The sequence below is a fragment of the Mangifera indica genome, chromosome 13, assembly GCF_011075055.1.
Source record: "Mangifera indica cultivar Alphonso chromosome 13, CATAS_Mindica_2.1, whole genome shotgun sequence".
Taxonomy (NCBI): domain Eukaryota; kingdom Viridiplantae; phylum Streptophyta; class Magnoliopsida; order Sapindales; family Anacardiaceae; genus Mangifera; species Mangifera indica.
Genome location: NC_058149.1, coordinates 14,722,428 through 14,745,217, shown reverse-complemented (window position 1 = coordinate 14,745,217; position 22,790 = coordinate 14,722,428). Strand labels below are relative to the sequence as shown.

Genomic DNA, 22,790 nt, shown 5'->3' with positions numbered 1-22,790 from the left:
CAGTTTCCACTGCTGGATTTGATTCAGGCCATACCAGAAGAACCAGTTCAAATCACCATTTTCACTATGATTGAACTGAGACTCGTTTGCGAAAATAAACCCAATCCTTAACTCGAATGAGGTTTGCAGTTTTGTGACACTTATATCCACAAATCACCATTTTCAAAATGCAACAATATCTGTAAGTCGTTTCTCAAAGTCCCATAAAGTAACCTCTGTTACGGGATTTTGAGAACCTCTACAAAGAAACCTGGGATTGCAACCTGTGCTTGTGTCTTTAGTTTTCTCTGACGAATCCTGCACAAACCACAACACAATCCAATATCCCCACACGATAAACCAAAACCCCCGTAATGGGATTTATCAATCAAAACTAAGCATAAACGCAATGAAAGCAAAAACAAAAAAAGGCAAAAAGAGGTGCCAGCTCCTCAGACTGCCTCTCAATCAGTCAAAAACTGTCCAAAACCCAGACAATATTTTCTCCCCTTTCTTCTTCATTGCCCTACTTTTATTCATACCCAAATTGTACCCTACTCCTTCAGAGTCCTCCTTTCCCCTCCCTTTTATTTGACATTAACTAAACTGACCACCTCCTGCTAACACACTTGCGCTGACATGGGTAGACCTGTGAAATGGGAGGTCTAACACCTCTAGTAGAAAATTTTGCATTTTACAACTTGGGAGCCAGCACTCAATTCACCACCTATGTCCAACAGTCAGGAGAAAAGTATTTACCTTTTACAAAAACATACTTCATTTTCCTTTGTTTAAAAACAAAACCATGATCATTACTTCATAACAAATTTTTAAAGCAGATCTAACACATTGAAAGATAAAATATCAACTGAGAACTAAAGGAAAAATGAAACCTATACAGTGAGAGAACACTGAACAGCATCCACCACCATATGATGGGGAAATCACCCCATTGGGTTTTCATCTCCATCTGGAGAATCAAGTTTCAGTGGTCCCTGAAAACCATCTTTATTATCACCAAGAAGCTCTTGGGCTGCTTTCTCAAGAAATTCCTTGGCAGCAGCCTGAACATTTTTTGTTTCAGATGATTGATATTTCCTCCTCTTTTGGACACTTCTCTCTGTATATTTGATCCTAGTACCTTCCCCTCTACTGATATCCTTCATGTTTTTCCTCTGTTCTGCATTAGAGGAAAAATTATTGAGCAAAAATAATCACAATAGTAATGGAACAGATAATAAGAAAGTGTTCAAGCACCTACCAGGTGTAAGGTCAGGCAAAGAATGCTCAATGAAACGAGTCGCTGCCTGATAATTTAAGGTAGTAGAAGGTCGCAATGGTGCTTCAAGAACAAATTTAAAATCAAGTTATTCATAATTGGGACACAAAAAGTATCACCAATTTAAACAGTAAACCAAATTATGCAAATGCAAGAAGATTAGTATTCATTCAAATTACAATCTGACAAGAATCCAACCAATACACACCTGGAAAACAGTAAACAAACACAACAGATAAAGAAAATCTATTTTATTGATAAAGGCAATTTATAGTGGATAAATCGATAATTTGAGGGTCTGGGACCTCCCAATTCCAACCATTTGATGTGTCGGAAACGTCCATAATCAGCCCTAAGGGTCCCTAAAGCCAATGGCGACCCAAACCCTAATTTTTTTCCCCTCCTTTTACTATCTGAGCTCCCAATTATATACACTGTCATACATGTTTCGTAACTCCTCAATCTCATTTCAAAACTGCTCATGCATACCATACATGTTTCATAACTCCCCAATTCTATTTCATAACAACTCATACATACCACACATGTTCATAACCGCTCGTTCCCATTTATTTCACCAAAATATTAGCCCTACCACAATCCTAAGCATGAAATAGAACAAAATGCTATTGTCCTGCCTTTCATATATTACTAACACATTAGATCTGAAATCTAAGACCATCAATGCTCCAAGAATGTTAATAAATATTAAAAAAAAAAATGTACCTTTACTTAAATCTATGAAACGGTGAAGTTTTTCCTGGTACAACCGTACTCTCTCCTGCTCAATTTAAGAATCAGGACACATTAATGAAACAAGATTCAACAGAAAAATCCTAGTGCAGAAATACCCAAATCATTAATTCAAAAGTTAAAATCAAAAAGTTCTAAATTAATCTCCGCTCCCTCACATATATGAATCACAAAATTAATAACAAAGCATCAATTTACAAAGAACAAATTGAAACATTTTCATTGTTGTTACAATTCCAAATGCAAAGTATGAAATTTTAATCACAAAAGTGCAAGGGTTTATATGTTTTGGGTTGTCCAATCTCAATATCTAGCTTTTGAGGTGTGGTGATATTGCAGTATTTGTATGGGCTAGCAGAGAGAAAGTGCACAGCCAGCCCTCATGAATGCCACCAGGTTGTGGGGCGTGGTGGAATGTTTTAATATTGGTTTTGACCTCTTCAATCTCAACAACTAGTTTTGAGGATGAGGTCTCCCAATATTAGTATCAGTCGTTAGTTGCTCTAATAATAAAACAACAATTATAATAACACTTACAAGCTCGGATTTAACAGAATGTTCATCTGGGTGAACTCCACTGCATCTCAGCCTCACTGCAAAATACAGAGTTGCAACTAAACACATTGCACAAATTTAATGAAAAGAGATAACTTTATCAAAGCATGTGAAAAATTACAAGTGTAGAGGATGGTGGTAGCCTTAGCGAGCAAGAAGAGCAACTGAGCCCGTTCGAGAGGGGACATCTCAGCGAGGACATCTGGGTCAGATAGAGACAAGAGTTGGAGCAAATGGGTTCTCACTTGTTCCACATTAAAAGATGTTTTCTTCACTGAATCCATAACTGAGTCAGGTATCACTCTGTTTTCTTCCATTGTTGAGTTGTCGTTTGGAACTAGCGTTTTGGGATCTTTCCAAGTTTCAGTGTGTGTTGACAGATAAAGATTGAATCTTTCCGACAGTTGGAGTTCAGGATTGAAAGCACTGATGGGCTTGTCAGTTTGTATATTTATAAACTCGCTTCTGCAGTGGTTAGGGCTTTTGAAGCTTCAAGAGAGCCAGGACCATGTTACGACGGCGGTTAGATGTGGCCATTTTCTGTGTACTTAGTTTTAAAAGTGACTAACATTTTACCCTCCCAGGTTTGTCCTTAAAACCTTTCTCACATATTGAATTAAAAAATAACATTTTAACCCAAAATTTATCTTTGTAGTTTAATTGTCATATTATCTCTATTTCGCATTACAGACCACCTTCAAATAATAAAACTAAAAATATCCTTTAGACATTTTCATTTTCACTATTTTCTTTTTGAATGACTTATGTTGGTCTGATCGATATTTGAAAAGTCTCAATCAACTCTTACTATTATTATTATCCCCACTAAGTTATCTTTTTTTTTTAAGTATTTCTCAAATAAAAAACTAACAACGATATGTTTATGAGACATAATTGTTAATAAAAATTTTGTATTGAATTTCTCTTAAGCTTATGTTTAAAATGTTAAAGTGCTTTTTTTTATTCTTTTTTAATATGTTTGGATGATAAAATGATTATTTTACTTTTATAATGTTAGTTTTTTATTGTGATTTAAGTTGTAGGAGAAAAAACATGATTTATGCATTGGACGGATTAAAAAGTGTTCTAAACCCAAACCTTGGGTAGTAACATGGTAGTCACGGATACCTCAGTAAGGTAAATATCTCGGACAAATATATCAAAATAGTCTTAAATAACGGATACCGGATTCTGTGGCTACGGGGGATCCAATAAATTGATAAAGCTTTCAGTATTCATATATTTAACAGCTCCTCGCCATAGCTAATGTTGTTTTTCGTTAGCACCACTGGGAGGGTAAGTAAAAATCCCACCTTTCTGTTTTCCCGCGACATTATCTGCTTCTATCACAAGCAATTCAACGAACAACAGTTCTGCAAGACTCAGTCTGTCACTGATAATTGAGACATAGTTGCTTGCAGTTCATTTTTTTATTGATATTTTCTCCTCCATGGCTTTGTTAATGCTAGACTTTTCAAGTACTTTCTGTGGTAGTATTAGTTATAATAGCTTGGCTTTCACTTTTAGTACTTTATCTGGTTCAAACCAAAATAACGGTTCGTCAGGAGGATCAAAATTTGGGAATTTGAAGATTTTTCCATGTGGGTATATGGTAAATTGGGAAAAACATAAGAAAAAACAAGTGGGTTTCTGTGGTTACGTAACAAAATGCTTCAATGAGGTGACGGTTGTGAAGGGGAAGCCAAGAAATGGGTTAACTTCTGAGGAAGTTACAAGGGTGTTGAAGTCATTTTCAGACCTGAATTCTGCTCTATCATATTTCAGGTCGGTGGCTGAGTTGCCCTATGTTGTTCACACTACTGAAACATGTAATTACATGCTTGAAGTTTTGAGGATGCATGGCAGGGTTGAAGAAATGGCTGTTGTGTTTGATATGATGCAAAAGCAAATCATAAATAGGGATCTGGATACTTATTTGACCATATTAAAAGGTCTCTGTATAAAGGGTGGTATTCGACAAGCACCATTAATGCTTGAAAAGATGAGGGAAGCTGGGATTATTTTGAATGCATACTCATACAATGGATTGATCCATTTTATACTTCAATCTGGGTTTTTTAGGGAGGCTTTGGTGGTGTATAGAAGGATGGTCTCAGAAGGTATAAAGCCTAGTCTGAAGACTTATTCTGCTCTCATGGTGGCATCAGGGAAGAGGAGGGATATTGAAACAGTAATGCATTTATTAGAAGAGATGGAGAGCTTGGGATTGCGACCTAATGTTTACACATTTACTATATGCATTAGGATACTTGGGAGGGCTGGGAAAATTGATGAGGCATATGGGATCTTGAAGAGAATGGATGAAGAGGGATGTGGACCTGATGTTGTAACTTATACTGTTCTGATTGATGCCCTTTGTAATGCTGAGAGACTTGATCAGGCTAAGGAAATTTACTTGAAGATGAAGGCCAGCCATCACAAGCCTGATCGAGTAACCTACATTACTTTGTTGAACAAGTTCGGTGATTATGGCGCCATTGATGCAGTAAAGGAATTTTGGAGTCAAATGGAAGCTGATGGTTATGCTCCAGATGTGATTACTTTCACCATACTCATGGATGCCTTATGCAAAGTTGGGGATGTTGATGGAGCTTTTGGTATGTTAGATGCTATGAAAAAAGAGGGGATCTTGCCAAATCTTCATACTTACAACACTTTGATCTGTGGACTTTTGAGGCTTGACAGATTAGAAGAGGCATTAGAACTTTTCAATTCCATGGAACCTCTTGGTGTTCCGCCTACTGCTTATACGTACATCCTTTTCATTGACTACTATGGAAAGTCTGCTGATCCTGGCAAAGCTCTTGAGACTTTTGAGAAGATGAAAAGTAGAGGTATTGTTCCAAATATTGTTGCTTGCAATGCATCTTTATATAGTCTTGCTGAAGCTGGTAGACTTCGAAAAGCTAAAACCATCTTTAACTGGCTTAAGCAGAGTGGGCTTGCTCCAGATTCAATAACCTATAACATGATGATGAAGTGCTATAGTGAGGCGGGGCAAGCAGATGAAGCCATTAAGTTACTCTCTGAAATGATGGAAAATGGATGTGAACTTGATGTAATTGTAATTAACTCTTTGATCGATATGCTTTACAAAGCTGGTCGAGTGGATGAGGCATGGCACATGTTTTGTAGAATGAAGGATATGAAGCTTGTTCCTACAGTTGTGACATATAATACTCTACTTGCTGGACTAGGGAAAGAGGGTCAAGTCCAAAAGGCTATTGAATTGTTTGATGGTATGGTTGATCATGGCTGTTTTCCCAATACAATAACTTTCAACACACTCCTGGATTGCCTCTGCAAGAATGATGAGGTTGATCTTGCCTTGAAAACACTTCATAAAATGACAGCAATGAATTGTAGCCTTGATGTTCTGACTTACAACACTATCATTTATGGTTTAGTGAAAGATCAAAGAGTTAATGATGCCATATGGTTCTTCCATCAGATGAAGAAATGGCTTTACCCAGATTATATAACTTTGTTTACACTTATTCCTGGGGTTGTGAAGGATGGCCAGATTGAGGATGCTTTCAAAATCACTGAGCAATTTGTTTATCAGGTTGGGATTAACACTGGAAGTCATTTTTGGAAAGATTTTATGGGAGGGATCTTGACTGTAGCTGGAACAGACAAAGCCTCTTTATTTGCTGAAAAATTGGTTTTCAGCAGGATTTGCTGGATTGACTCTGTAATGGTACCTATAATAAAGAGTTTGTGTTGGCAGAAGAAAGCCCTTGTTGCTAATGAGTTATTTGTGAAGTTTACCAAAAATCTGGGAGTTATGCCGACACTAGAAACATATAATTATTTGATTAATGGGCTTCTTGAAGTCCATGCCACTGAAATAGCATTGCTGCATTTTAAGGAGATGAAAGATGCTGGTTGCGCCCCAGATGTTAATACTTACAACTTGTTACTTGATACTTATGGGAAGTCTGGGGAAATCAATAAGCTTTTTAAACTGTATGCAGAGATGCCTTCTAGGGGGTGCAAGCCTAACACCATAACTCACAATATTGTCATATCAGGTCTTGTGAAATGTAACAGTGTGGATGAAGCTATGGATTTATATTATGATCTCGTAAGTGGTGATTTCACTCCCACACCATGTACGTATGGCCCTCTTATAGATGGGCTTTCGAAGTCAGGAAGACTGGAAGAAGCAAAACAGTTGTTCAAGGAGATGGTAGACTATGGATGCAAGCCTAACTGTGCAGTATATAACATTCTTATAAATGGATTTGGGAAAATAGGTGATGTTGAAACAGCTTGTGAGTTGTTTAAACAAATGGTTAAACAGGGAATAAGACCAGACTTGAAGTCCTACACTGTTCTTGTTGATTGCCTTTGCATAGCAGGCAGAGTGGATGATGCTATGCACTATTTTGAGGAACTCAAGCTTAAGGGCCTTGATCCTGACAGATTTTCATACAATGTTATGATCACTGGGCTTGGACGATCAGGGAGGATTGAAGAAGCTCTCTCTCTCTTTGATGAAATGCGGAATAGAGGCATTAGTCCTGATCTTTACACTTACAATTCCCTGATACTCAATCTTGGCAGTGTCGGGATGGTAGAGGAAGCAGGGAAATTGTATGAAGAACTGCAACATGTAGGTCTTGAACCTAATGTGTTCACATACAATGGTCTCATTCGAGGGTATAGCAAGTCAGGAAATCCTGATTCTGCTTATGCAGTCTACAAGAAGATGATGGTTGGAGGATGTAGCCCCAACCCCGGAACATTTGCTCAGCTTCCTAATCAATTGACAGATCTGGGATCCTCAGAGGGCTACTAGTTCTAAATATTATCAACAGCAAACTGCTGCCGCCTACTAAGTCAATTACTGTAGCAGTTCAGAATCCATCCTTGCCACAGCAGATTAAGCCAACTTTGTGCTTACATACAGGGAAAGTTAGTAAGCCACTGCCCATAAGAAACTGTGAATATTCTTATAAGCCTTGTGCATTTTGTATGTCTGTGTAATGTTTAATCGGGGTGAATTTGTTGATTGTTAGTTCTTCTGATGCTACTAAACCTTCTTGTTTTTCTGTGATGCATTAGTAAATTTATTTTGGAAGTGGAGACATGTAAGAATAACATTTTCTATTAATAATTTTTGTAATTTTTCTTAAACCCAATTGGTTAAAGGGTTCAAACTCTTACCTGATTTGGGTTGAATTAAGATCCACTTTTACTTATTAATTTCATGTGTTCAAGAAAATTAATAAAACAACAATGAGAAAAGGCTATATTAAAAATTAGGAGAAAATTCGAATTGAGCAATATAATAATCAATTTAAGGTTAACTCAAATTAACATATTCACTTTGAGTTGATTTTAACAGTGAACAATGATATTGGAAAAGTCTAATAAAAATAAAAAAAGAAAAATGATCAGAGAAGAACAGCACCAATGAGGAATTGGTGACAAACTCCTGAAGTCGAGTCCGAAATAAAATTTTCATTAAGAGCCGATCATAGATTAGAGCGCCAGTTAAATCCAACGTCAAGTGCAGTAGCTTGAGTGTCTCAATACAAAAAAGGGTATTTTAGTATTTGTCAGAAGTCTTGTTGCCAAAATGAAAAGGTCCACCATTTAAGGTTAATGCCAAGGTTCTTTCTTAGCAATAAACAGAAAACAGTATCCATATATCTCCTGCCTGTTCTGCACCATCATCATTATCACTTGCTCTCTCTTTCTCTAAGCCAATAATGGCCCAGCTCAGCTGCACCATAATATTTTTTTGTTAAAAAAAAAAAAAATCAAATAAGAGAAGGCAGAGGAAGATGGATGGATTGGATAGACATAACTCATAAGACTTTCACTCTTCTTGTGTCTTCAATTCTTTTCCAACCACATCTCTCTTTCTTCCATGACTACATGAACATTCAACAACAACAACAATGTCGTATTTCCTTAAATACCCTCCTGATTATTCCCTTCTTCCATGTCTCTTTCCTCACGACTCTCTCTGTCCGTTCTTCATGGGCCCTTTTGCCGCCTTCTTACCTTTACATTCTTCCTGTTTCAGAGAAATTTATTTAACAACAAAAACACTTCCACATCTTTCGCAGAACCTTCCCTCGCTATACATTTCTTACCTTATATTATTTCTCTTTCTCTCTTCAACCTTTATTCTTCTCTTTCAAAGCGTATTTCCTCCTTACATTCGGTTTTGTTTCTTCTATATCTTTCTCCTATTATCTTTGGATCTCTTTTTTCAAAGTGGGTTTGTGCTCTCTTCTTTTTTAATACAAATTCTTTGTCAGAACAAGCAATTTTGGGAAGGCGATTAATAGACGGTTCATCTTCTTTTCGTAAAAGTTTCATCTTATGATCTGGGATTGGTTGGTGTTCGTTAAATTTTCAAGTTTTACTCTCAGAATTCAATTTTGATGAAAAAGATGAAAAGGGTTGCTGGGAATTCTTATCATCAACCACTGTTTCATATGGTTGATGATGAAACTGGTGCTCGCTTCAAACAACAGAGGCTACTGCAGGAGTATTTACAAGTGCAAAAGGCTAGTCTTTGTTTTAAAAAAAATATATATATAATTTTATTTTGGTTTTTTCGATGTCCTCTGCCCGTATGTGGTTTGAAATAACCTATTAATTATTATGGATACTTTTGCCTTTTGTCCCGTATGTTACAAGGAAAATAGTCTAGATAGAGTATGAATGATCGATTGTATGTTTTTGTTTCAATATTGTAAAAAGATTAAGCCAAATAATTACATTAAGCTTTTGATTTGTGGAAAGTAAAATGTTGAGTTGAGAAGTTCAGTGATGTTATTTTCCTCCTTAATTTCAGTGCCATAAGGGGCATTAGGACAAGGATAAGGGCTTTAATGGCTTCTATATATATACTAGTTTCTCATTTATTGTATTTGATCATTCTCATCTTGTATAGGAGTTTGTTTCCAAGAAGAAAAAGTTGCAGATAGCAAAGCAGAAGAGGGAAATTCTTTTGGCTGAAGTTCGGTATGATCTTTGTTTCCTATATTCATTGTTTTAGAATGTGAAATCCAAATAAAGTTTAATATGGTTTTTTTTTTTTTTTTTTTCATTCTTCCATTTTGTAGATTCTTGAGACATAGGTATAATCTTCTGAAGAAACAATCTCCAGAACTTGAAACTGAGAAAGATCTTGTTGGATCACTAAATTCACATTCGCAAAGCAATTTGCTTGCTGAAAATAGGAGCTTTGGTGGTAGTGAACATGTTGTGAAGAGCTCACCTCCAATTTTCAATTTGAACCAAAGTTTGGTAATGAAATGTTTCCAATTTAGGATTTCAAATCTATGTTCTTTATCGGTGTATTTTTATTGATATCAAATTTTATTTCACAGGATGATGAAGATTGTTACAGGGGAAGGAAAGAAGACATTGTTTTGGATACATTGAGAATGGAGAAGCAGCAAAAGAATTGGATGATCAATGAGAAGAGAGTTGGGAAGAAGAAAATTTCATGGCAAGATCAGGTTGCTTTGAGGGTCTAATTTTCTTGTATACAGTTATATTGAAATTACAAAATCTTTGTGCAATGAAAAACTGGCTTTATTATGGTTTTATTGTTCATCTTTATACAGTGTTTTCTGCATTTGTTTTCTCATCCTCAACTGCTTAAGCAAAGTTTGAAAAATTAGCACGTATGAATATAGTCATATATCCATTGATCAGGTTGATATGGTTGCTTCCCTCTATATAATTTATTGGGGAGCCTGTATAAAATAGTTATCTAAGTTTTCATCCACATGCATCTATAAAATTTGAGATACATAGCATTACTTGACCTGAAATTTTAACCGGGAAACAAAATATATTTTTTGTTCTTTATATGCTTCTTGTTAGTGTGTCAGATTGAATGCTTTTGAAATATGGTGTATGTTTGTGGTTCTGGCCACCTCATTGCATTTTACTTTTCTCAGTTAGAAGATAATTGATTGAGATAAATGGAGTTGGTGGTGTTATGAAGGATTTATGGTTTGGTCAGCAGGCAATGGCTGTGCATCTGCTTGAATGTGTTAGGATTGATGAGTGTAGTGGAATGAATCCATCACATATGATAGCTGGAATCAAGCTGAGCCAGACCAAAACGTGCACTGGCTTGAGTTCGGCTCGAATCTTGAATGACCAACATAAGTTCGACCTTAAGTTTATTCGAATTGGCTAGAGATGTTGTCGGAGGTCAGTGGTGAGATGTGTAATTTTATCAATTGGATAAATAGTATCACTGGTAGGATGAACAGTGTTATTGGAGGTAGATTCAAGGCGGACTATAGAGCCGTACTATCTAACTAAAGCTTTAGTGCCCTATTTGGCTTACCATTTGCATTGCCCTTTGAGATACTAAAGCTTCAGTGCCCTATTCGGCTTACCATTTGTATTGCCCTTTGAGATACTGACAAACTCAGTTTTCTTTCTCAGTAGACGAAAGAAAAGAATGCTCAGGAGCAAAAGAACTAAAACAGCCTAGTAAAGAAGCTACAAATTCAAATGCATTTTTTATATATACTGCACCCGGTATTCAAGGAAACATTTTCCAGGTACCTGTAAAAATATCAAGCAATGCTATTATCACAGTAATGCTTGATGCCTGGAAGACATTGTTTATTATTTACGTACCATCAACATGTAATATTAGCTGATTTAACAGCAAGAGTATACAAGAAGGTGGTAGTGTACTCGAAGGCTATCACTTTGCCTGCCGCCAGTGGTTCTGCATTGTTGACGAGACAGTCATCCATGGCTATGCGCTTGAATAGGTTGGGGTTAATGAGTGTTGAAGAGCTGAAGGCTCCACAGCTCACATGAATATTATGTATAGGGCACCCTGCAGCACACAAGTTGGCTATTTCCACTGAATAAATTGGTATCCCATTTGGTCGACGACCTGTGGCTCTCTGTGTAACTGCCATATCCTTCTTTGAACACTTTTGATCTGCTCTACTTCCTGCATCTTCAATGAGAAATAGCATCCATGAACTGACTCTTTTAAAAATTCTACTGTTAATACATAAGCAATGTTAGGTGCATCTATTTAAAACACGCAATTGATTATGACATGTTATTATGTGATTAGATATGATGATATATCATTTCAAATCTGGGTACATATTCATATATAGCTCATGTCATCTATACGTCAACCCGGTAAAAACTATCACATTAACAATCATCAGTCATGTACTTGGTCGCTCAATGCAACAATATTTATGCGTCGAACAAGAAATTTATGTATGCAACATATATGATGCATAAGAGTTGTCTGTAGAAACTCTTCTGAAACCTGAAACATTGATGGGGCAACTAAAGAAGAAAGCAGCAACAGGCCAAGTATTGGAATGGTAACAAGTGGAACCAGATTTCTCATCGTTGCTCCCAAAATCCGTTTTCTCTATGTCCCAAAACCAAAAATTTCACTTATACTATGACGAAAATCAACATATATATATATATATATATATATATATATATAAGACAAGAGGTACATATATAACAAGAGGAAAGGATTTGTGTAATTACACGAGAATATATACTTGGATTCATAAAATCTAAATATCAACTATATCTGGACAACTATTGATGGAGTGATCAAGTGGAAATAGGAATAATTGGTAAATAGAATGTTTTTTTTTTTTTTTAAATTTTTTACAAATATATTTTAATGGGGATAATATTTATGGGCATTTTTTTTCCAAATATATTTTCTTGTTCAACAAGTGACACCGATGTATAAATAAAGTGATAATAAATATAATAAATGATAATAAATAACACCAAAACAAGCAATAATTTTTTTTTAATAATTATCATAGATGGTGTAATACCTTAACCCATTATATTACAAACAATAAAATTATATGTATCAATTTTCAATATACAAATATATATACATTTATATAAATCGAGTGATTTTGAATTAAGGATAAAATAACATTTAATCATATAATGATACATTAAAATGTATGTATATAATTATATATTCAAAGTAGATACATATAATATAATAAATAATTAAAAAATTACTTAAAATAAGAAAAGTCAGAACACAAAGTTTTGACCCCAATAAAATATAATGATAAAATGTACTCAAAAGGGAATATACAATCAAATAAATACTAAATCTTTATTTAGTCTTCTCAATTGACTCCTATTTTTTTTTCTTTATTTCTAAAATCTAACGAAGAGTGAGTTGTCAGTTCTGTGAACAAAAACTGAACATGACACTTTTTTATAATTGTTGAGACTCATCTGAAAACATTTCGATGAAAAGGAATCTTAATAAAATTTTGTAGAAACATTGATTGGCAGAAAATGTGAGACAGCTAATATAATATTAGATGCAGTTTCAATAACTGGTAAAACCTGTACAAGCTATTGCAGTTTGTAATGTTGTGGTATTGCCATTGGTCAAAACTAAACACACACCAGCATCAGCAATGAAATTTCTTAAACATTTTCAGTGGTGGATCATCTACATGCACACATATTTGATAGCAGATTTTCAAGCAAAATGGAGGATTTTTGCATATTCCAATGAGAGGCGGCCTGCAATGGCAGCTACTTTTGAGTCAATCTTAGTCTGATTTTAAATCAGTGTCAGTTGATCTGGATTGTGAAGATTGCTCACTGCAAGATGACGCCGACTGGATTGGTTTCTTGAACTGCACTATGATCATAGTCATATTGTCACATCCGTCGCCAATTGCAGTTGATGGCGCCAAGCACCTATCGAGCACTCTCTCGCACACCGCAGAAAGCTTGCTTTCCTGCATGTTTGGATTGTTTAGTGCTGAATGGGATAATGAAGAGTCATTGTAGCATAATTTAAACATTTTGTACAGACAAATCTTTATGTGAAGCTTAATCAAAGAGCACGTCAGCTTGGAAACTCACCGAATGTAGTTGTTCATGAATAAAATCCACTAATTGCTGGCTCGACATGCAGTCCCTGAGAAAAATGAGCAGAAATATCATTTGAAAACTGAATTCAACCTTTGACACAATCTTCCTATTTGGGCAAGTTTTATCAATTCATTCCATGTTGTACACATTCTTCGGACATAAACAGTATCATTAAACATTTGTAACTGTTTAACCGAGTTTTATGGTTATTTCCATACAAGGGCTTCAATATCCCTATCTAATATTTTCAAACTTAGACCAAACATTGACCAGGAGAAGGGACCACATTCCATGCCCCTGCCAAGTTCATTTTGAAGTCGAACAATTTATCCGGACAATGTAACTTGTTGAATATCAACATTTTAGTCTGTCTTTGTCAAATAACTACAGAACTAAGGGGAAAGCTTCATTTCTCGGGAGCAATTTTTAGATCGGGCAGCTTACAGTTACAATGTTTCGACTCTTTGTCTCTCTCATAGAAATGAGAAAATATGAAAACACTCAAATATCCTCTACTTTTAACCTAAATTGGAAAAATGTAAGACGCTTACCAGATTCCATCACATGCCAGCACAATGAAATCATCATCATCACACAGCTCAACCTAAAAGAAAACATAAAATGAAACAGCCAAATCAATACAGCAAAACTAGGGAGTTTTTTCCATGAAAAAGAACAAATAAGGAAATTTGAGGTAGTCTCAAATATCTATATAAACCGACAAACTAATCTTTCAAATTTATTTGTTTATTTTTCTTTTTAATCAAACTGAATTTTAATAATAAAAAAAGGTAAGCATAACTTGTTATATCAATTCGAAGTAATAATAAATATTGCACGAAGTAGAGAGTACATACAGTGTTTATATCGGGATTGGCAGTCACAATTTGCTTTTCAGCTGGCAAAAATTTATTTTGCTTAAATTCCATGTCACCTGCAATTTGCAGAATACATTTGAAGAACTGATACTACGATACAAACCTAGTCATCTCTGCATATGTGTACATGGTAGCGTTTAACATGCCTATGTCAAAATTATTTATAAACTGAAAGATGATGGCATTACAATGGTTTTCATACCTGGACCGGCATTGACCAAGTGAAGGGGCTGATCCAAGTTAATTGGCGATTAGATTGGTGAATTGTTTATATGAATATTAAAAATAATATTCAAAACAATTTTGCATACTTAATTATTAAATATAAAATTTGAAAAACATTGACATAAAAATGAGTTTAGCCTGATGGCATACACTATCTTATTAGAATTTTCTGTTTTCCTTGTAATGTGCAAAAGACAGGCTAAATAAAAAATAAATAAATAAACCAAACATTGTGTTGGCCAGTTAAGGTTGGGACTCAGGTTCGAGTCCCCGTCTTTGGAAAAAAAAATTGCATTTTTTGTGTTGACATCAGCAAGACATCATGCTAATATCAGCATGAGCGTTTGACTGGGGTAAACTGCTGGTTCAACTGGGAACCAGTGGTTTTGAGCCAACCATGGTTTAACCTGATTGAAAGCCCTATAGGATTTCTGGACTAGAGTGGCTTTTGGCTTGTGGTCAAACTGGCCGGTCTAGTTTTTGAAACCATGAGCACTAGCCTAGTCTTCAATAAAATCTGAATTCCTTCTTTAGGAAACCCCAAAGCTCAACTTCACAGTTTCCCCAATTACAACTTCGGAGATGGTGAGAAATCACAAGCAAGGGATAAGCAACTGATCATGCCACCAAAAGTATTGGTGCAAAAATAGAAAAATTATTTGACTAGAGTTATTTAATGCAAGACGTGAAGTACCTATAGCTCTTGCAAGATTCAAACTACCATTCACTCGTCCTGCATGTATAAATCCACCAGCTTTTAAAATCCTTTTCTTTTCAGCTTCATGATCAGGTTTGTGATCTCTTGAAAGATTATATGCCTACATATAACAAGATATATAACAAAACAGAAACACAATATTTAATCAGAACCTAGAAAAGAAAACTATGAAAAAACATATATCCAATGCCCATAATTCTGAGTGCCAGGACCAGTCTAACAATTACTGATCAAGTTTGGACAATAACATTAACTACAAGTTGTGCAGAAGCAAAGATTAGGATAAATTTCAATAATGAAAGATTCTATAATAATTGAATTAATTTTAGGTAATAAAGGATTATAATAGAGTTTCAATTAGGATGGGATTTTAGGATATGAGAAGAATAAAAGGGCAGGAGCAGTGAGGGAAAGTGAGAAAAATATTGTTGTGGGTTTTGGGTAGCCTTTGGCCATGGGTAGCACTTGAGCTGAATGCAGGTTTCTGGCACGTCAAATGGCCAAAATTGGGAGGCCACGGCTCCTCAAATAACCGGTTTATCCATTGTCAATCCCCAAGATGAATAAAAATAACTTCTGTTCTCTTTCTCTTCATTCGATTGTGTTTGTCAATGTTTTGGTTGAATATTGGCTCTGAATCTATTATAAAGCTAAAACATTCACTAAATTGAAAATTACCTGTCCATTTCTAGATATCACACAGCGAGAATCACCAGCATTTGCCACAATGAGTTGATTGTTTCTGATAATCGAAACACAAGCTGTGCTCCCAGAAGTAGGTCCGGCGAAGTCAGAGTGAGGACCCTAATTACAGTATTAAGATGAATTTTATTTACTGAATAAAAGAAAAAAAAACTTGTATAAAAGATTGACAAACAACTTGGCAACACATTTATGAAGGCAACTAACACTAATCAATTACTTTAAAAAAATTACTAGGTTTCTGATTAAATTACAGGAACTAAGATTGCTGCTCCTGACTAATATGAAGTTTGGTTAGTTCAGCCAATTCGTTATAGAGATCATGACAAACAGAATAATTTCAACATGATTCTTTCAGTTATACCTCCTCAAAAGCCCAGTCATCAGGTCGATCATTACCATCACTACTCCTTGGAGACCATATCAATCCTTCTATCATGCCTGTAAATTTATTTATTTTATCTCCCAAGACAGCTAATTCTCTCCATCCTCTTTGTCCACGCATCATCTCATCCATTCTGTGCAGGCAAAATAAACTTGCTGAACACGAACATAAAAGTATCATAGAAAAATTTTCCGTCATCAGAAAGTGGGAATAAAGATAGCTAATTCAATCACTGTATAAGTTCCTTTTTGTTATGCAACCAATATTCCTCAAAACAATAAGATCTCGCAATACAGATTAACGATAAATCAGTGTCATATTCACGTAATAAAATCCACAAGAACAAAATGGATACAACTCTTTCACTTAGATTCACACACCTAGAGGTTATTTAATAGCATAAAAAATGTTTGCATCACAAACTTAAGGATATTTATCAGGCATGGAACTGCTACTGAGCGCTGATCATGAATATATGGTTATTAATCATATACCGATCGGCTACAGCACCGACACCTCACTCTGACATATTAACATTTTTGAACATGTTATCAGCTTAAAGAAACTAATGTTGTAAACCTGAAAAATGCTCTCTGAACAGAAGTTCCTATATCTCCAGCTTCATAAGCCTCATGCTTGAGAACTTGTTTGTGGAGGAACTTCGCACAGAACTTTGCAACCACTTTACCTGCATCGAGTAGCAATAAATGCTAGTTATCACCATCAGATGTGCAAATTTTACCTGAAAATTTGTTCATCAGCAAAAATAGGTTCATGCCACAAAATAGTTTGATGAGTATCTGAAATAGAATGCACTTAGTTTATGAGGTCTATGAACAGCAGAGTCAGCATAAGAAAAGGAAATTTTCAAATGTAGATTTCTTTATAATACCTCAGAAAAATCATCATTAACCAAACTGAAGCCTTGGGCCGGATCAAAAGCTTCAGAGACCAATAAGCTTGAAGATTCAATATTTAAAAAGGTACCCATACTTGCTATACTAAATAAATAAATAATTTCACTGACTTCCACCAAGTTTTGACTGAAATATAGGAAAACCACATTTTCCAGCTTTTTCATCAGTAACCACATATTTTTCTAGATTTGAAGGGAAGTCCTTTGACAAAACTTTCAAACAACACAGTCTGTCTATATTGTACCCAAATTTCAGGGGAGGTCAATGAATTTACTCTAAATAAAATATAACGCATAAAGAGATTTTATATATATTAAGAAAAAAATATATCTTGGTCAACAACTCTCTAAGACCATGACCTGCTTACAGCCTAGACATTTTCTCCTTATGTCACAAATTCACTGCAAAAGAAAAGGAGAGGAAAAAACAGCTGAAAAGGCAGTACAGTGCTGGCACACCACACATGATTGAATTATACACATAACAGAATAAAAAGACGAGATGAAATAGTCGCCAAGCATAAATCAAGACTAATAAAGAAGCTTAAAAAACCATCTATCATACATACAAAATACCTGAATGGTACAACTCTTACCTCCATGGCCATCATAGACACCAAAGAAAGAACTGGAATCATCCAGATCAGGATATGCTGCATGCTAAGAATACAAATAAAAAAAATCAGTACGTAACAGCAGAGACCTCTAGTATTACAAAGAACTTACAATAAACCTATAGTTCTAATAAAAGTACAATAAAATGGCAGATATAATGGCAAGTCTACACTCAATCCAGTTCTATTTGATGATTAACTGTGAATAATTCATCATTTTTTAATACTCAGAAAGGACTGAGGTGGAAATCATAGGCTTTTAGAGACAAGTGAATATAAAGAGAAAAGAATCACTTTAACAATATATAAATATCAGCTCCTTGTATAAATTCAATAAACTAAGGGCATCAAATATTCAAACTTCTACATATCTTGCCATGAAATATAATATGACTGCATTCCATTAGTTAAGGAAAAGAGAAAACAAAATTATAATTTGTAACTCACAGCGTCTTCCATGGTGGCACGCCACCCTTGCATGGATGATAATCCATATCTGAGCCTGTCATTTTCACTATCTTCTGAGAATTTCTCAGTCTTGGGACTGCTGAGATATATACCCATCTCTCTGTAAAATCCAACAAAAATATCCCAATCAACACATAAGAGAACGACCTTGACACTGCAGCCTACAGCAGAGCTAAATGCAAACTGATGAACTGATTAAAAACCTAGAAATGTTCAGTTTGGTTTCAAAACGGCAGGTGAAAATTACAAAATTTAACTCATCTATCTAAATTTGTTAAAATAACAGGACCCTGATGAACCAAAACAGGCTCTAAAATGAACCTTAAGCAAGTCAATAACTGTGAATCCGGTTACCTTAGGTTTCAATAGGACCCGGACTTATCGGACAACCAATAAGTCACTATAGGTTTCAAAATCCAGTTCATTTGTTTTCTCAGAAGCCCAGCGGTTGTTTTAGGCATTTTATTTGATCAAATAAAGTTAAAACAGCTGAGATCACACCCTTAACATCAAAACAAATAAAGCAATAATCCAGAAAAGTAACAATTAAAGAACCAGAAAAGATTACAACCATTTTTAATCAAAAACTCAACTTGAATAGTACATCTAGAAAGCCAAGAGGATAGCGAGATAAGTTAGGAATGAACAAAACAAGATCTACATGAAGGAGAACATGGAAATGAAAAAACAGAAAGCTGCGAGATCTACATTAAACCATTATTAAATCAGAAAATAACAATTACCCAGATGCTAAATTGAGATGTAGAATTCAGAAACACAAAGATTCAGACAACAAATGATGGAACCGAAACTTTAAAAGGGTACTCACATGCACAACTGAGATGTCAGTACAAAACAGAAACGATCAGACAAACAAAAACTTGTGGATACGAATAATTCCCAAAACCAAAAAACACCCAGAAGAAAGAATTCTTCTAGGAATCTGATAAGAAGAAAGGAGAATATATTTGCATGACAAGGGCAAGAAAAATTTGAAGAAAGGGACATATACAAACAGAAAGTTCAAGAGAGCCTATTTATGACCTTGTAAGGCCATTTCACAGGTTTTTCAATCAAGTTATCTCTGTAGCAGACAGAATAACTTACACTCTCTCTCTCAGTAAAGGAAGAAAATTTAGTCGAGTTCATATTGAATTTAGAAAATAAACTAATAAAGTAACTGAATGAGACGTCCAACCATCCAAAAATGAAATAAAATAACAATAATAATATTAAAATACAACTACAAATCCAATTTTTACCACTACACCGTCGTAAATAGTAACTAATTAAGATGTTGCATAAAGGTAAACCACCGAAATTGTTCTTGCCAGCCTGAACATAGAAAATAAAGTCATTCTTCTTTACCATATATAAGAGTATTAGGCCGATGAAAAACATGTCTTTTTATGAAAAGCTCCATGCATTCACTTTTTTTCTGGAAACGAGGACACATGTTATGAAAGGGAGGCACCATCACAAGAGGATAACTCGAAAGACTTGTCAACTCTAAGCCAAATATGAAGTCCTTCTTGTCATTTCATCAAAAACTGTATCACTAATAATTCCTGAAACGTTGTACATTTTCTGTTCAATGATGCCTCTTTCACGACAGTTCATAAGTTAGGAGTTATTGGAAACCTTACAACTGTTGTAACTTGTAATGGAGGGCTTAAGACTGTATTTAAGTCAAGAAAACCCGAATTCATTAAGTTGAAAGTTGATTGAATATATTATCAGAAGGTTATCTACAAATGAACATTATTATCGACATTATTGATGAATAAACAGTATTATCAATAGGATTAATAATATCATTAACAATATAAATAATATCATAGGAGGAGAATTTAATTCAAATTTAAACTAAACAATATAATTAAAACTTTAACTTAAATCGAGTTCAATGTCATTTCAAGCCAAACTGGCTTGGCTCAAGTCCACCTTTAGGGTAACCACTTTGTCTATAAATGTTGAAGCATATAGTTTTCTTTCTCTTTACAATTTATATTGATATGAGTTTATTTATTTGTTTTATTGATTCCACACCTCTCTGATTCTTTCAATTATTTGGTGATGTTCTATCCTTTTACGGCAAAAACATTCTATTTCTAGTCCCTGGCTGGCACAAACTGGAGCTAGCATTTCACTTTCTAACGCAGAAAGAGATAAAAAGATGAGACAACTAAATTTGGGACATCTCCTTAGCCTTTATTTGGAAAGTTCGGATGAAAAAGATAAACAATGAAAATCACATCATACACAAACCAACGGTGGCCAATTTGTCACGGTCCATCAGTTAGCCAAGTGTCGCACGAAAACGTTGAAGAGACGATTGGTCTGTGACAAATTTCACCTTGTCATAGAATTTTCCTAAGATTTTAGCCATTGAAAAACATTTCTATATCACCTAAAATCCTCACTAAGATCTTGTTCTTTATTTTCTATGGGCAGTCTTCTATTTTTCAGGTTTCAAAAGTCTAAGGGCATTTAGTATATATACATGCATAGTGCTGAGAGTTGAAAATCATGTGAAGATGGGACAAGATATACCGGTGATCCTTCCTTTTCATTATTAATTGCAAAGGTGGAATTAATCAAAGTTCATTATTTTTAATTACTAAGGTGGAACTAATCAAAGTCGCCGGTTTTAATTCTGTTGGCCGTGGTTGTCTATTCACACAAGGAAATGATAACAATTTAGGAGTGGTTTGAGCCAAGCCCAAAAAAGTCAGCTTGATTTTAATTTCAATTTGTGATGTCCATCTCAAGCTTTATTCAAGTTGGGTGACCAATGATATTTGTAGGTTTTGCCCTTAACCGAGTTGATTGAGTCTTAAAAATTGGTTTAATTTGATTTAATTTAACTTAAATTTATTTAAATTAAACTCGTGCTAAAAATGTTGATTCATTTTTTGAAATATTTCAAATTTGAACATTTAACTATCTAATTATGAATGATTTGATTCACTTTGTGTTTGACTAGTAGTTCAATTCAAATCATGTCAAACAATCATCAAAAAAATGTCGTTTTATTCATTATTAGATAAGATAATGTTATTTTGTTAATGAACCGTAAACTAAAGTTACAAATACAAGTCATGACTCTAAATTATGACCTCGAGTCAAACTTAGGAACCGACATTAGGATATTAAAATAAGAGTATGAGTTTTTAAGCGTTTAAAAGACCTTTTTAGTCGTAAAATAAAAAACAAAATTATAATATATTTTATATTTAAAATAGATAATATCTTGTTAGTAATCAAATATTAGATCATAAAGTTAGAATTAAAGATAAGGGTATGAGAGTTATTACATAATTAGATTCTAAAATCCACTTATCACGAAAAATAGAAGATTTTGTATTCTTAGTATGATAAAAGGTAATTTTGTTATTTCGTAATGATTGAAAATAGAAACTCTCTAAAATTGAAATTAAAAGTCTTTTGTCTGTATTATATCATATATGTAGATTATATGATTAACTGTTTGTTCGTACTTCATGTACCTAGTAACTATGACTATCTAATTATCTATTCATTCGTAAATTTTGAATTTGGCTGAAGATGTGTATGAGAACACAACATCAATAGTGGATAAGTTAGGACTACAACTTTCAATAATATAATGAACAAGGATATAAAAAACTAGTTGATACCTTTGCAGGGCAAATCAGGATACGCCTAGTTTTTATTATTATTTCAAGGTTTATGTCCCTCTTGTCTTGCTTTCTCTACGTGGGCATATGATTTCAGTCAAGATAAAACAAATCCATGTACATTGAACGCATATCTGCATAAGCAGTATTAAAATAGCAGGATGTATGAAATCTTTGAACTATTATGCGTTATTTGAAAAAGAAGAAAGAGAAAGTTGTATCATATCTGTGGGCTGATATTGCTCTAGTAAATTGACCTGTCTCCAACTCCAAAGTGATCATTATTTGGGAATGGATTCAATCCTAATCAAATCGAGTGTGAGGTTAGATTGAATCTTTTATGTTCAATACAAACTCAAATTTGTTTAAATTTATATATATATTATCGATAAGATAAATAATATTATGATAAAAATAAACAATATTTTTAATACGATTAATAATTTTATCGAATAACAAATTAATCGATCTCAAATTAAGTTACCAAATTGAAATTTTAGCTCGAGATAAATTCATTCGAACCGAGCTAACTCGGATCAAATCTACCTTTAGGTATTGTATTATTGGCGACTTGTGTCCATGTAAGCAAAGATTCATTTTTTATACAATTGATCTAGCATGTGATGAGAAAATCAACAGTACAGGATTTGTTGCACCAAGTCTCAAAACTTTCCAGATTAGAGTCCTTTAGAACCATTTGCTAAAAGGAAGATTAGAGACT

General features: G+C 34.4%; 4 protein-coding genes across 8 annotated transcripts; 2 read left to right on the top strand and 2 right to left on the bottom strand.

Annotated features, from left to right (window-relative positions):
* Positions 1-733: 733 nt before the first annotated feature.
* LOC123194544 (nuclear nucleic acid-binding protein C1D) lies at positions 734-3,114 on the bottom strand. The gene is made up of 5 exons (XM_044607786.1): positions 2,688-3,114; positions 2,549-2,604; positions 1,985-2,039; positions 1,241-1,321; positions 734-1,159 (listed from the first exon to the last, which is right to left on the bottom strand). The coding sequence occupies exons 1-5, from the start codon at positions 2,881-2,883 to the stop codon at positions 924-926; spliced, it is 624 nt and encodes a 207-aa protein (XP_044463721.1). The 5' UTR covers positions 2,884-3,114; the 3' UTR covers positions 734-923.
* A 622-nt stretch (positions 3,115-3,736) lies between these two features.
* On the top strand, positions 3,737-7,798 carry LOC123194628 (pentatricopeptide repeat-containing protein At4g31850, chloroplastic). The gene has a single exon (XM_044607931.1). The coding sequence runs from the start codon at positions 4,017-4,019 to the stop codon at positions 7,389-7,391; it is 3,375 nt and encodes a 1,124-aa protein (XP_044463866.1). The 5' UTR covers positions 3,737-4,016; the 3' UTR covers positions 7,392-7,798.
* Positions 7,799-8,235: 437 nt separating this feature from the next.
* Positions 8,236-11,597, top strand: LOC123194627. Of its 4 annotated transcripts, XR_006497303.1 has the most exons (6): positions 8,236-9,117; positions 9,507-9,577; positions 9,679-9,862; positions 9,946-10,077; positions 10,525-10,783; positions 11,027-11,597. XR_006497303.1 is itself a non-coding variant. In XM_044607930.1 (5 exons), exons 1-5 carry the CDS (start codon positions 8,992-8,994, stop codon positions 11,024-11,026), a joined length of 516 nt encoding a protein of 171 aa, XP_044463865.1. In that variant the 5' UTR covers positions 8,236-8,991; the 3' UTR covers positions 11,027-11,597. The 4 variants fall into 4 exon arrangements, 3 of the variants coding, with proteins under 3 accessions (XP_044463865.1, XP_044463864.1, XP_044463863.1); XM_044607930.1 differs by lacking the exon at positions 10,525-10,783 and having other exon boundaries at positions 11,024-11,597; XM_044607929.1 differs by lacking the exon at positions 11,027-11,597 and having other exon boundaries at positions 10,525-11,012.
* A 1,306-nt stretch (positions 11,598-12,903) lies between these two features.
* Positions 12,904-19,691, bottom strand: LOC123194626 (probable protein phosphatase 2C 60). 2 transcript variants are annotated; one of them, XM_044607927.1, is made up of 11 exons: positions 19,673-19,691; positions 18,390-18,510; positions 17,925-17,988; positions 16,992-17,100; positions 16,392-16,545; positions 16,004-16,129; positions 15,302-15,425; positions 14,362-14,438; positions 14,056-14,108; positions 13,496-13,550; positions 12,904-13,368 (listed from the first exon to the last, which is right to left on the bottom strand). In XM_044607927.1, the coding sequence occupies exons 2-11, from the start codon at positions 18,504-18,506 to the stop codon at positions 13,177-13,179; spliced, it is 1,071 nt and encodes a 356-aa protein (XP_044463862.1). In that variant the 5' UTR covers positions 18,507-18,510; positions 19,673-19,691; the 3' UTR covers positions 12,904-13,176. The 2 variants fall into 2 exon arrangements, with proteins under 2 accessions (XP_044463862.1, XP_044463861.1); XM_044607926.1 differs by lacking the exon at positions 19,673-19,691 and adding an exon at positions 19,240-19,544.
* Between the last annotated feature and the right edge of the window lie 3,099 nt (positions 19,692-22,790).